The sequence below is a fragment of the Camelus dromedarius genome, chromosome 18 (genome assembly GCF_036321535.1).
Source record: "Camelus dromedarius isolate mCamDro1 chromosome 18, mCamDro1.pat, whole genome shotgun sequence".
Classification (NCBI taxonomy): Eukaryota; Metazoa; Chordata; class Mammalia; order Artiodactyla; family Camelidae; genus Camelus; species Camelus dromedarius.
In genome coordinates, this window is record NC_087453.1 from 22008241 (window position 1) to 22021474 (window position 13234).

At 50.5% G+C, this 13234-nt stretch overlaps 1 protein-coding gene across 4 annotated transcripts in view; it reads left to right on the forward strand.

The window, feature by feature from the left end:
- Nucleotides 1-13234, forward strand: part of BCL2L1 (BCL2 like 1) — a 46168-nt gene continuing 32934 nt past the window's right edge. Inside the window, exons 1-2 of one of the 4 annotated variants that reach the window (XM_064475798.1) lie at nt 1-111; nt 1644-2319. In XM_064475798.1, coding sequence (XP_064331868.1) covers nt 1756-2319 — 564 coding nt within the window. In that variant the 5' untranslated portion in view covers nt 1-111; nt 1644-1755. Of the gene's footprint in view, nt 226-973; nt 1343-1442; nt 1558-1643; nt 2320-13234 lie in introns of those variants that run through there. The other 3 variants (XM_010993889.3, XM_010993888.3, XM_064475797.1) reach the window with 3 other exon arrangements.

Here is a 13234-nt window from a genome sequence, read left to right on the forward strand (position 1 = left end):
CGCGCGCGCTGCCGCGGCACCGGAAGTGACTGAGCTTGCAAGTTCCCCGGGTCTCTTCAGGGGAAACTGAGGCCGGTTCGTTCGGAAGAGACAGCGCGAGCCGTCAGCCAGGTAGGCCGGCCCGGGTCCGCGGCGCAGAACTCGGCCGCGAAGAGCGCTCGCGTCTGGAAACGACCTGGCCGATGAAGGGGGGATGTGGCCCCCAACGGCTCGCGGGGCTCGCAGGTGAGAGTGCCGCCTCCCCTGTGCGTGGCAGGCGCTGCGCCCAATGGGAGCCCTCGCCGTCCTGCTTCCGTGCTGCCTGGGCTCGCTGATTGGCTACGCCTGGGCGGGCCGCCGGGGGCGAGACCCCTCCTCCCAGAAAGGTCTAGGGGGCGCCCCTGAGGGAGAGCGGTTGCCTAGCAACGGGGCGGTGGCCCGGTGGGTACCCGGCCTAGCGCGCGGAGGAAGCCGCGAGGCCGCAGCCCACCCACCCCGGGCTCCGAAGAGGTGCAGCCCCCGACCCCCAAGCCTTCCCGGGGGCGCCAAGAAGCCGCCCTGGGCCTGTCCCCAGGAAAACGTGATCTCAGCTGTGGGGGCCCTCGAGCAGGCCTCAACCCCTCTCGCTGACCCGAGGAGAGGCCCGGCGCCTCACCCTCACCGGTCTTTGTGCAGGGCGCCGGCGGCCATTGTGTCCGTGCGGGGAATGGAGGACCCGGCAATCCCCCACCGCCACCGCCACGTCCAGGGCATTTGGGGAATTCAGAGAAAACCAGCGGCGTTTCTGGGGGGTCCCCGGCTTTCAGCCTCCCAGAAAGGCCCGGGGATGGCCTTTCCGAAGTCAGACCGCAAATCCGAGGCAGTTTCCCCCTCCTTCCGTCCCTCATCGAAACCTTGAGCCTCATTGAGAAGTCCCTTCAGGGTTTCGGAAGCCTCACACTGGGCTGGTACTTAAATAGAAAAAAAACAAAAACTAAACCTCACACCAGCCACCTCCGGGAGAGTTCTCCTGGCTCCCAGTAGGAGGCGGAGAGCCAAGGGGCGTGCAAGAGCGAGGGGGCTGGGCTCCCGGGTGGCAGGAGGCCGCGGCTGCTGAGCGGCCGCCCTCGATCTGGGCGATGGAGGAAGAAGCCAGCGAGGGGGCCGGTTCCTAAGCTTCGTAATTCCTGTGTCGCCTTCTGGGCTCTCGGTCTGCCGGGTCGTATGATCCCTCCAGCCAGAGCTGCCTTTTTTTTTTTGCCAGCCTCCTCGAGGCCGGCTGAGTTACCGGCATCCCGGCTGCCACCTCTTCTCCCGACCTATATGATACAAAAGATCTTCCGGGGGCTGCACCTGCCTGCCGTCGCCTGAGACGGATTTGAATGTAGGTGGTGCGGGGGTTGTGGTTGGGGCAGACTGCCCATGGGGGTGACTTTCTGAGGAAGACAATTCGGAGAAAAGGGGGTGGCTGGGGTTTAAAAAAAAAAAAAAGACCGGTGTAATGATTCAGAGTCCACTGGTGCTTTCAATTTGACTTCATTGAAGTCCCTTGGAAGCTAGACCTAGACCTTCTTAAGAGCCACAGAGAACACAGTTCTGGTACGTGGAGCGGGAATGGGGTGTTGTAGGGTAAATAGCATGCATCTATTATTTTTTTTTTCCTGAAGCTCTTTCTCTCTCTTCAGAACCTCATCTTGACTTTGGATCTCAGAAGAGAACCACTAAGCAGAGACCAGACTCAGTGAGTGAGCAGGTGTTTTGGACAATGGACTGGTCGAGCCCAACCCTATTATAAAAATGTCTCTGAGCAACCGGGAGCTGGTGGTTGACTTTCTCTCCTACAAGCTTTCCCAGAAAGGATACAGCTGGAGTCAGTTTAGTGATGTGGAAGAGAACAGAACTGAAGCCCCAGAAGGGACTGAATCAGAGATGGAAACCCCCAGTGCCATCAATGGCAACCCATCCTGGCACCTGGCAGACAGCCCCGCGGTGAATGGAGCCACTGGCCACAGCAGCAGCTTGGATGCGCGGGAGGTGATCCCCATGGCAGCGGTGAAGCAAGCGCTGAGGGAGGCGGGTGATGAGTTTGAACTGAGGTACCGGCGAGCATTCAGTGACCTGACGTCCCAGCTCCACATCACCCCAGGGACAGCATATCAGAGCTTTGAGCAGGTAGTGAATGAACTCTTCCGGGATGGGGTGAACTGGGGTCGCATTGTGGCCTTTTTCTCCTTCGGTGGGGCACTGTGCGTGGAAAGCGTAGACAAGGAGATGCAGGTATTGGTGAGTCGGATCGCAACTTGGATGGCCACTTACCTGAATGATCACCTAGAGCCTTGGATCCAGGAGAACGGCGGCTGGGTAAGGACCACGCCCCTTGTGTGTTCCTTTTCCTTGACCTTTTGGCAGATCTCTAACAGCCTTTCCCCTGTATCTCTTTCTGTTGTGCTGGGTGATTATTGGAGATGTTGATTGTTAAGGAGACGTACTGACCTCATTGCACCACAAGAGGTTAACTGTTCTAAAATACACATGACCTAGTTCCACAAGGACCAGACATCTTCATTCTGGTCATCTTCATGACCCTACTCTTTCATACTTGTGTTCCAGTTTCTCTGCTGAAGAAAACATAGTCTGTGTGTTCATTTGGTCCCAAACTTTTGAGAGTTGAAAGTTAATCCAGTGTTCCTGTTACCCTGACATAATGGTTCACCACGCTAAGGGGTGATGAGTGTAACACCTGGAGGAGATAGGGAGGATCAGTGACCCACAAGCTTCTCCAATCTTACTCCCACAGGATGTCAGTGGTGTCCCGAGCTCCCCTCCCCCAAATTGAGTTCCCTTTATTTCAGGTTTATATGGCCAGGCAGGAGCTCCACTGGCTTGGATGGCTGAGGATTGTCTGATTTTAGGGTGTAAGCTGTTACGGTGGGCCAATTGTGTTTCTCCTGCACCCCTGTGTTCATTGGCTCTAAAGTGTGCAACTTTCTGTGTGGTTGGCCTGTTTGCGGAGCTCTTGCTGAGACACGCATTAAGCCCAGGGACTTTGCACCTCAGTGCCTGGGGTCGTTTGGGGAGCTCCAGCTGTTCTGCCTGTTGCTTTCTGGCCAGGGCCCTGGGGCCTCTTCACTGAGCACTGTTTTGCTGGCAAAGCAAGAACCCGGTCTTTGGGGCTCTGTGGGACATTGAGATTCAGTGGCAGACTTAGGAAACTGACACGGGTGCAAGTCCCAGCCCTGTCACTTAATTAGCCATGTGACCTTGGACAGGCCAGTTTTACCTTCAGTCTCTTCCACTAAAAATGTGTGGCAAGCCCTCCTTGCCTTGCAGATATTGTAAATCTTGGAGCTAATATGAGACGACTGACTGATACCAGCAAGTTTGCTGTAGTAGTTGTTAATGGTCCCAGATACACTTTCTGGGCCCGGGAGTCATGCCTCATTCCTTTCCCAGGGAAGAGAATTCCCCTGCCTATCTCCAAGTCAGGATGAGATAGTGGTGAGAGCCTTTACCAGTGGTCACTGTAGGCTATTTTTGCTCTTTTGCGGTGAACTTAGTCCTATCTCCTTGCTTATCTCCCTGCCTAGGGGAGGTGCAGGGCTTATGAGAGGTATTCCTTCCCCTCAGAAAACCCAGAATATGGAGCTGGCTGTGGAAAATTCATCATCTATTGAAGGAGCTGAGGTGGAAGGGCCATGCACCATGAACTCAGGAATGTTAAGAATGCAATTATCCAGAGGCTGGGCCTAAGGCGTGGCAGGCACTTCAGTTTACCACTGAGCCGGGGACCTCCTGGAACCCCACCCATTTTTTTTGCAACTTCATCAACTCTTCCCGCTGTTGGTTCTTGTAAGCCAAGGGGTCAAGTCAGTAGGGGTCAGATGACTGGGGTAGGGTTGGGGAAGGTGAAGGTGGAGGGCTCTCTTCAGCCTGGGCTGACCAGACTTGAAAGCCGTTCTGTAAATGAACTCCCTGGGGGGATAAATGATTAAATAGTTCCTCTTGGTTAGTGTGAGGACCTCTCTTATTCCCTCCTGCTTTGATTCTCTTTGGGGCAAATATTTGTTCAGCTTATTACAGGAGGGACAGGATTCCAGCACTTCAGACACACCCTCAGAAGCATCTCCAAGTAGAGACTTGGGCCATTTGCCCACTTCGCCTGACTATTGTCTTTGGCCAGTGGTCCTAATACCAGGTGGATTGTTGCCAGCTATTAACAAAAAGCAATGTGGGAGAGGTTCCTGGTCTGCCAGCCAGCTTCTGAGAGGGCTACCTGGATCAGAGAATTGCTAGTCACCCAGTATTGTACACGGAAAGAGGCTTTAGACACAGCATCTGGCAAGTTCATTAGATCAATCCTGGGTTGAAATTCCATCTTCTGTCTCTTTGCTCAAGAATTGTCAGAGCCAGTTGGACAACATACCATATGTTACTTCCTCTTGGTGAACAGAGGGGATGTGTGCAGAAGAGCCAGTTATGTCAGAACCATTTCTGGGCACACATTCTCCCTGAGGCCAGGAGGTAAAGAACGTTTGACGTGGGATCCTTTGGGTAGAAGGTACCTGCCCACTTCCCTCTCAGGTATCGTCCTGTTTGAGCTACAGACTGGCTACTGCAGTGGCATCTCATAACCTTCCTGGAGGCTGTGGCTGGGGGAGTCCATGAGTTTAAGAGTTATGAGCCATTCCACCCTGGGATATGCTCTAAATTTAGCATCCCTACAGGAAAGGAAAAGGAAATGAGCCTTTATGGAATACATCTTAGGCATGAGGCATTGTGTTAGGTCTTTTACTTATGCAACCAAAATTTACTGAGCATCTCCTATGAGGTGGGCATGTGCTAGGTGCTGGCCATAAGCCAGACACAGTACTTCCCCTCGTGGAAATGACATGCTATTTCATATATTCCATACAATAACCTTCTCAGGTAGGTGGGTTTATTCCCAGTTTACATATGAAGCTCCTGGTAGCTAAGTGACTGGCCCCAGGTATCCCTTTGCCAGTTAAGTGACTAAGTGAGAACTTACACCTAGGTGGGCCTGATTCCAAAGCCTAAGTTCTTTCCATCCATATCAGGTTGTGGTAGGAGAAATCATGTGAGCCAGAGATGCTGTTGGGCCAAGCACATCATGCCTGTGAAGGTGCTTGCTCGGATCTGTGATGCTGGCCTTGTTCAGGAGCTGCAGGAAGAGCAGCACCTTTGTGAGCGGTTCAGAAACTGCGGGAAGAACAGGTTCCCAGAGGTATGGGTGTAGCCTCTGTAGATTCTGGCATTGGCAAAACTCAAAGGGGTTATCAGGGGTTTGCCCAGGGAGAGTGAGCTTCTGGTTAATTTTTTGTTGTTAAAACCAATAGATGAATATCGTGTGCATGAAACGGGATGGCGGCCTGCTCCAGGTATATCTGCTGAGTTGTGCATGATTCTCTAAGGGCTGGAATTCTAGGCATATAGCCATGCTGCCTACCTGGAGTCACCTGGCAAGATGCTGAACCTGTCTCTCTGGTCCATCCATCTCTCCCACCTGTAAAATGAAATAATGACAGCCACCTGCCATAGCTTGACTCTAGTAAAGGCTCTAGAACAAAGGCTTTTCCTGGGCTTAATTGTAGGGTGGAGCCACCTCTTTGAATGAATGGGCTACCTGCCTCAGAAAACTGAACTTTGCCCCCAGAGTTTCTGGAGAAACAAAGCCAGCCTCTGAGATACTCACCTAGAATGGTAAATGATGTGACCTTCCCTGAAGGGACAGCATGTTTCTGGGGCTTTCCAATGGGAATCTGGACAGTTGTGGGGTGAGGACCCAGGTGGGCCAGGACATTTTGGAATTACTGTCCCTGGGAAACCCCTTAGCTTGATGGAAACACCTTGTTGAGAGCAATGAAGAGTGTGTGTGGGGGGGAGAAAACATACTTTGGCCTTTCCCGGGCTTCATGGCTCCATGGTCTTCTAGTTTCTGTAGGTTTCTTCTCGCCTGTTCTGGCTTCTTTGACACTGATACGTGCTTCAATGAAGCACCTCCGTGACCTTTGCAGGTCTCGGCAGCTGCTGGCAATTCTGCGGTTTTCTTGGGGAAACCCCATTAGAAACCCCAAACGTGGAAATTTTTAGTAATCTCATTCAGGTCCCAAAGTGAGGTAGAAGTGTCTCAGGGGCTCCCCCTCAAAACAAAACACCCAGTTCTGGATGTACATTTAAAGTTGCCCTTAAAACTCCATCACCATCACAGGGTTTTCCAGACGTCCTGGGACTAGTTTCCCCAGTAGCCCCACAGAGCCCTTCAGCTTCTGGTAGAAAATTACCCAGGTATTTTTTCAGGCAGCCGCAGCGGAACCCAGAGTTTTTTGACTTTTGTGTGGGCAGTCACCAGGTTTGTTTGGGCTACAGGAAGCAGCAGTTGTTAGTTGTCCCTTCCCTGGCAGGTATCCATCCTTAGGCCAGTGGGCTTGAGCATCTCCTCTGCGCTCAGCCTCCCTGGTTTTTCCAGTGCCCGCAGCCTTCCATCACAGGACTTTCTTTCAGCAGCCAAGGTTTTGTTTGGGTTTAGCACAGATAGATTTGGGGATGATCCCAGTGGGCTGCTCTGCTATAGAAACATAATCTACTACCTTAATTAGCAAGACCCTGTCCCCACCCCCAACCTAATTCCATGGAGTCCTCCCCAAGGACTGGCTCTTTTCTTTGAAGGAGTCACTCTACTCCTGGATCCGCTCCTCTTTTGCCTCTCCAGCCGACAGTCTGTCTTCCCTGTTCCCATTTGGCAGATCTGAGTCAGACAATCCCACTGGGTCTTTTTGTTTAGCCTGGGGAAGGGAAGACCCAAGAGAGCATGATCACTGGTTTCAAATATCTGTAGGAAGAGGGGCTAAGCCTTTTTATGGCATGGTACCCAGCAGAATTTGGATATATGAGAGGAAAGTCACATTGGTACAGTTTGAGTGTGAAGAAGGCATTTCTAAAACTACCATACCTCTCCCAGGTTTAGGAGCTTCCGGAGGGTGGAGTCCACATCTTGTCCATACTTGCTTCCTTTGTGCTAGCAGAAGTCTTAGGCATAGCAGGTACCTAATGAAAGAGTTGCCCACCACATTTCTGAAGAAACAGATAGTTATCAAACTGGAATAATCATAATGGGAATTGCCTTTTATCTAATTATTCATTCATGGATTCAAATAGTATTAATTGATTTCTTACTGTGTGCCAGGCTGTCCTAGGTACTAGCAGTATAGCATTAAACAAAACCAAGTTTCTGTGTTGTGGAGCTCACGTTCTAGTGGGGAGAGACAGACAGCATGTAATTACATACATATACAACATGTACCAGGTGATAGAGCTGTGAAGAAAATAAAGCAGGTTGAGGCATAGGGCATTCCTAGCAAGGGAGGTGGGACTGCAGTTTGAAGAGTGGTCAGGGAAGGCAGCACTGAAAGGTGATACTTGAGCCAAGACCTGAAGAAGGTCAGTGGTGAATGTTATGGGTACCTGTAGAGAGAGTATTATAAGCAGAGGGAAGGGCTCAAGAAGAAGTGTGCTTGGCAGGTTCAAGGATGAACAAGAAGGCCGGTGTGGCTGGAGAAGAAACAGCAGAAGGGGAGTGGCCAAAGGTGAGAAGGGAAAGTGGTTGGGACTGAGCAGGGAGAGGTTGCCAGGGGCCCGATCACATAGGCCATTGTAGGCCATGATGAGGATGTGGCTTTGAGTGAGAAAGAGGCCAGGAGAATATCTGGAGTGAGAGGGGGAAGTGATCCGAATTCTGCAAGAGTGGCAGCCAGGAGTCCAGGGAAGAGGCTGATGTAACTGCTGGGTGAGGAAGAATGGTGACTTGGATCAGGAGGCCAAAGTGGAAATAGTAAAAACGGACTAGAGGACAAGACCAGGCTTGCATGTGGTGTATTGAAGGATCTGGCCACCTTGGAAGCCACAGTTTTTAACAACTTGAAGATCATAAATCAGGGCTAAATAAGCTGGATGTTCTTCGGGGATAGTTCTTTTCAAATGTGGTATCCTGAATGATTCCCCCTACTCTAGCATTATTTCTGTCTGAATAACTGCACTACTCTGGGTTGAGGTCCCAGCTTACCCATGTCTAGCTCTATGACCTTGGGCAAGCTCCTTGAACTCTCTGATCCTTGGGACAAATATTACCTGTTCACAAGGTCATGGCAAAGACCTAATGAGATCTGCCTGAGATGCATAGAGCCTGGCACGGGTTGGTATCATAATTCTGATCATCTTTGCCACAGAACTCATGTCAGATACCCATTCACAGGATCTTCAGCATCTATTTTCCCTTGTTTGGACTCCATGGTGACGCTGTGGCACATCCTTAGGGCAGGCAGGCTCTAGCAGGGTTGCTGTCATGGCAGGAGCTCCGTAGTGCTTCTTTACCATGTTGGTATAAGCACTGGTCTTAGAGGCAGGATCCCAGTTCTACACTCAAATCTGCTTCAACTCACTGTCTCACCTTGGCCAGGTCACTTCACCCCTAGCCTTCAGTTTCCCCATCTGTGAGATGGAGGGTTGAAGTAGACAGTCTAGGAATCCTGGTTCTCACTGGCCTTAGGCCTTGTGGCAGATTCCACCATTATGGCATATTTCACAGTAGTTATTACGCTTTAGGACGGCTCTTTCCTATGAACAACTGCAGCACTTTGACTGCTAAAAAGTAACTAATCCCAGTATCCATGGAGGGTAGTTTATCACTGATCCCACAGTAAATGCTACCCCACGTTTACGTAGCACTTTACAGCTGAGAAAGTGCTTTCCTATCCACCTGGCCTTTTTGAGGCTTATAAACTGTCCAGGAAAGTGAGCAGAGGGAAATGGGGCTGAGAAAGATGAAGTGACTTGGCCAAGGTTACAGCAGGAGGAGGACACAGGACTTTGAAATCTGGACTTCACCACTTAACTTGCTGCATGACCTTGGGCAAGTCTTTTAACTTGTAAATGGCGATAATAACAGCACCTTATTCTGAAGATTCCATGAGTTAGTTCAGGTCCTAAGCCTCTCAGAATAGTATCTGTTCATATCAGCAAACAGCAGCCACATTCTAGGGCTCCTTCAGTCACATCATCTGGCTTCCTGTTTATTACATATTGATTTTTGTAAATAGTGTTTTTGCAGAAAGAAACTGCCTTTGGGACCTTCTGCTACTGGGTTCCATCCCTGATGAGACTCTCAAGCCAAGCAGGAGCCTTAAGGCTAACTCCGAGCTGCAGGGCTTTGTGGGCAGACTCCAGAGCTCCCCTCAGAACTAGAGGTTTTTCTCTTGCTCTTCAGGAAATACCATTGCAATGACTTCCATGGACTGCTTCCTGTCCCAGCCCTGCAGCCGGGTTCTTGCTGGCGAGAGTGTGGAAACTGGAAAGTATCCCCAAAGGCTGCCCCCCCCACGCACACAAAGTACTTTTTTTGGCCATGTCCTTCCCTTTCTTCTTGTCAGTTACTTTCTTTGCTCCCTTCCCCCTCACCCTTCACCTAACTTCTTTCTCTGACCCAAGATCATCCCTTTAAGTTTTAGAAAATGTATTTCCACTGAGTTCTGTCAGACCTCTCCACCCACTCAACATTGGGGGTTGGTCAGAACTCCCGTGTTCTCTGATGGCTCCACCACTAAGTAGCAGTTTTAGTCTTGGACTCCCCCTAGAGGGACATTAAACCTGTCACTTGCAGTGCTTTGTGTCATCCATTAACCCTGAGTTCCCCTAGGAGTCCCCACCCTCCACCCCCTGCACAGGCCTGGGACTCCTGAGAGAGGTCTTAGAGGTTTGGCACATAGAAACCCTGCTCTGGGAGACCAATGACAGAGGGTAGAGCGAAGCGGAGCCCGCCACCGCTCCCCGTGGTCACCTTTCAGGAGGAAGCTAGGAGGTTGAAAACCTTGTTGGACAATCATCTGAGGAATGGGAGCTAGCCTGGGAGGGGATTGGAACGCACTCAACTATGCCTCAGATCCTTTGTTCCGCTCTTGAAAGGGAAACATTCCCCTCCCTCCTCCCTGGCCACACACACGTGCCTTTGTTCCCCTGAGTCAGGCGGGGCCAGGAACACTGTGTCCTTCCAAGGAGCCTGACTTGCCTCCCCAGAGGCTGGCCTCCTGGTCAGCAGGACTGAGATTTTTGCTCAGGAGCCCCCTGCCTCATGTCCTTTCCGTAGAAGAGTCTTTCTCTCAGAGGCTGAGAACTGGCCTGCAACAGCTGCCCAGGGGCTTCCCTGGTATTCTTCCACGTGATGCCCATGTCCCAGGGTTGTATAGTCCCTCCCTCTTATTCCACTTGGTGATTAATATTATTGTTAACATTACTATTAATAGCACCTAACATTTATCAAGTGCTTATTCTGTGCCAGACATTGTTCAAAATGCTTTACACGTATTCATTTATTCCATTCGCACAGCAACACTCTGAAGTTGCTACTATTATTATCCCCATTTTACAAATGAGGAAACCGAGGTCTGGAGATGTTAAGCAATTTATGCAAGGTAGCCTAGTTAGTAAGTGACAAAGCCTGTGAGGGTAGCATCCAAGCTCCCACTTTTAAACACTACACTGTGCCCTCCCCCAACTGTACCAATGTCTAAATGATTTTTGACATTTATCCAGTGCTCACCATGTGACAGGGCTTTTACCAGTGTCCTCTCTGTGTCACCGTCCAACAACGTCATTATTATAGGATGATGGGATTTGGGGGGACTCAGTGGGAAGTAGAGTCAGCGTTTGAAACCAAGTCTGTCATACTCCAAGCCTATGTTCTTTATCTCTAAGCCCTCTTAAAAAACCCTACGGGGTAGGTGGTGTTATCCTCATTTTATGGTTAAGATGACTGAGGTTCAGAGAAAAGTGACATGCTCAGGGCTTCACAGGCTGGTACCAGGACAACTTGGGATTCAACCTTGAGGTGCTTGACTTCATAACCCTTGACCACCGTAGTGGTCTATAGCATGAGGATAATTGCTCTTATACGCATGATAATACTTTATAATTTACCACACCTTTTTGTATATATCATTTCAAAGTGAGGTGGGTGAAGTGGGTATGTTCAGTCCCACTTCAGAGCGGAAGCTAAGGCAAGGGGCCTTACCCCACAGTAAATGGCTGAGAATCTGTGTTCTGTGTTCTAAGGCTGGATTCATCGCTCAGAGCTGTGCTCCAAGTTGTATTGCATTTGTTAAATTAGCAAATACTGATGAATGCTTTGTACCTGCTAAGTGCTGGGGAGACTGGCTCTTGCGGTCAGGGGGTTGGGTCCCATCCCTCAGTGGCCTGTTTCCGTGCCCCACACCTTGGGCCTTGCTGCTGTCCTTCTGCTGTCTGAGTCAGGCCGTGTGCTTCACCCTTCCGTCCCCTCAGCTCCCAGACACACCAGGCAGGGTTCATTATAGTATGTACTAATCACTTTCGACACACCCACAGATAAAACTGCACTCAAGATTTGACACTTAGCTTAATTTTTTGCTGGTGCTGTGGCACTAAGCAAATCATCTCTAAATTCTCATCCATAGATCTGAGAGAGTAGTACCAGCCTACCAGAGGAAGTGAGGCTCAGATGAGCAAGTGAAATACAGAAGTGTTTTTTAGTAATAATGACAGATGCTATGTGTTGAGTGCTTGCTCTGTGCCAGGTGCTATGTTTATGCCCCTGACATAATCATCCTGTTTGGTCCTCACAACTGCTCTTGTGGGAAGATGGAGAATCCAGAGCTTCAAGAGGCTCTGTAACATGTCCACAGTAACACACATTGTGAGAGGCAGAGCTGGGTCTTGCACTCAGCTGTATCTGGTGCCAAAGCCTACACTTAAGCCAATGGCATCATTGCTTCTTTGCAGGCCCAGACTGGCTTATTTTACCCTGAGTACCTGGCACAGGGCCTGGGGTTGGGCAAGGGCTCAGCCAGGATCTGCTCAATGAACATGAAGAGTTGTTATTATTAGATGCAAGTTAGACTACAAAGATGTCTCTGTCCTAAACTCATTTAAAGCAGTAGGAATAGACCCACAACACTTGGTGAATGGCTCCAGGCAAACTGTGCCAAATCTGTAGTGTAGACTCCAGAAATGGAAGAGGACAGACCCACTGGCTGCATCTCACAGGTGCCCTGGACCTCTGTCAGACCGGCGGCCTCCACCCTCAGCCTGCATCATCAGTGTCCACCGTCTCCCTCTCCAACTACATCGCCAGCCCAGGCCCAATTCTTTGACAGAATTGGAAAGTGTCAGGAAGGGGAAAGGTGACTAGAGGCTTGAATAATAGTTTTCTCAGCCGTGTGGCTTTGTGCAATTCACACCAAGTCCTCAGTTTCCTCATCTGTAAAATGAAGGTAATAGTCAACCCTTGATGAAGATAGTGGTGGTGATCCCTTTTGCAAAGGCTTGCCTGGGTCACCCTCCCCCTAGGTCTGATCAGGGCTATCTTATCATTTAGATCTCAACTCAGATATCACCTCTTCAGAGGGGCCACACATGTTTACCTCTTTACTGCCCATCTCCTCTTATAAAACCTAAGCTCCCAGAGTGTAGGGGCTTTGTCTCATTTTTCCTTCATCCCCAGCATCTAGTAGAATGCTTAGCACATGGGAGACACTCAGCAAATACTTGTTGAATGAGTGAGTGACTCTGTAGCCCACCTAGTACAGTGCCTGAACATGGTGTGCTCTGTCAGCGTTGGGCAGCATTACTACCACCTGTTAGGAAGGTGTGGACCATGAAGGCTTTCAGTAGGTGGAAAGAATGTGGCAAGGGCAGCCTTGGTAGGTAAGAACCACCCAGACAGAGCTGGAGGGTGGAATGTGTACGAAGCATTTGGGAGATAGTGAAGAGGCAGCTTGGGTTCTGGAAGGAAGAAGGGAAGGATGCCTGAGGTGCAGGCCTTTGGGCAGAGGGATGGGGCTGGTTGATGGTAGAAGTGGGCCGAAAGGGGAGAGGTCTCCAGTAATCACTGGAAAAGAGAATCCCTTGGCAGCCAGGGCTCAGCAGGCAGAGCTGCAGGGGAAAAAGAGTCAGAGGCACCTGTGACCTGCCGATCAGGTAGGCTGCCTTGGTTGTTATTTTGGGGCTCCAGGCCAGGTGCAGATTCAAAGACTTGATTGAAGCCTTTTGGCAACTCTGGTCTCAGCAGGGTAAACATCACCTGTCTCCTGCCACCTGCGGCAACAATGCCAGGAAGGTACCCTTGGCAGGCCCAACAGGGCCCAGCTCTCTTGCTGCCCTTGTGGAACAAGAAATACCCCCAGGAGAGGCCACTCCTTCCCTGCCCCACAACTTCCTTTCTAAGGGGTTCAGG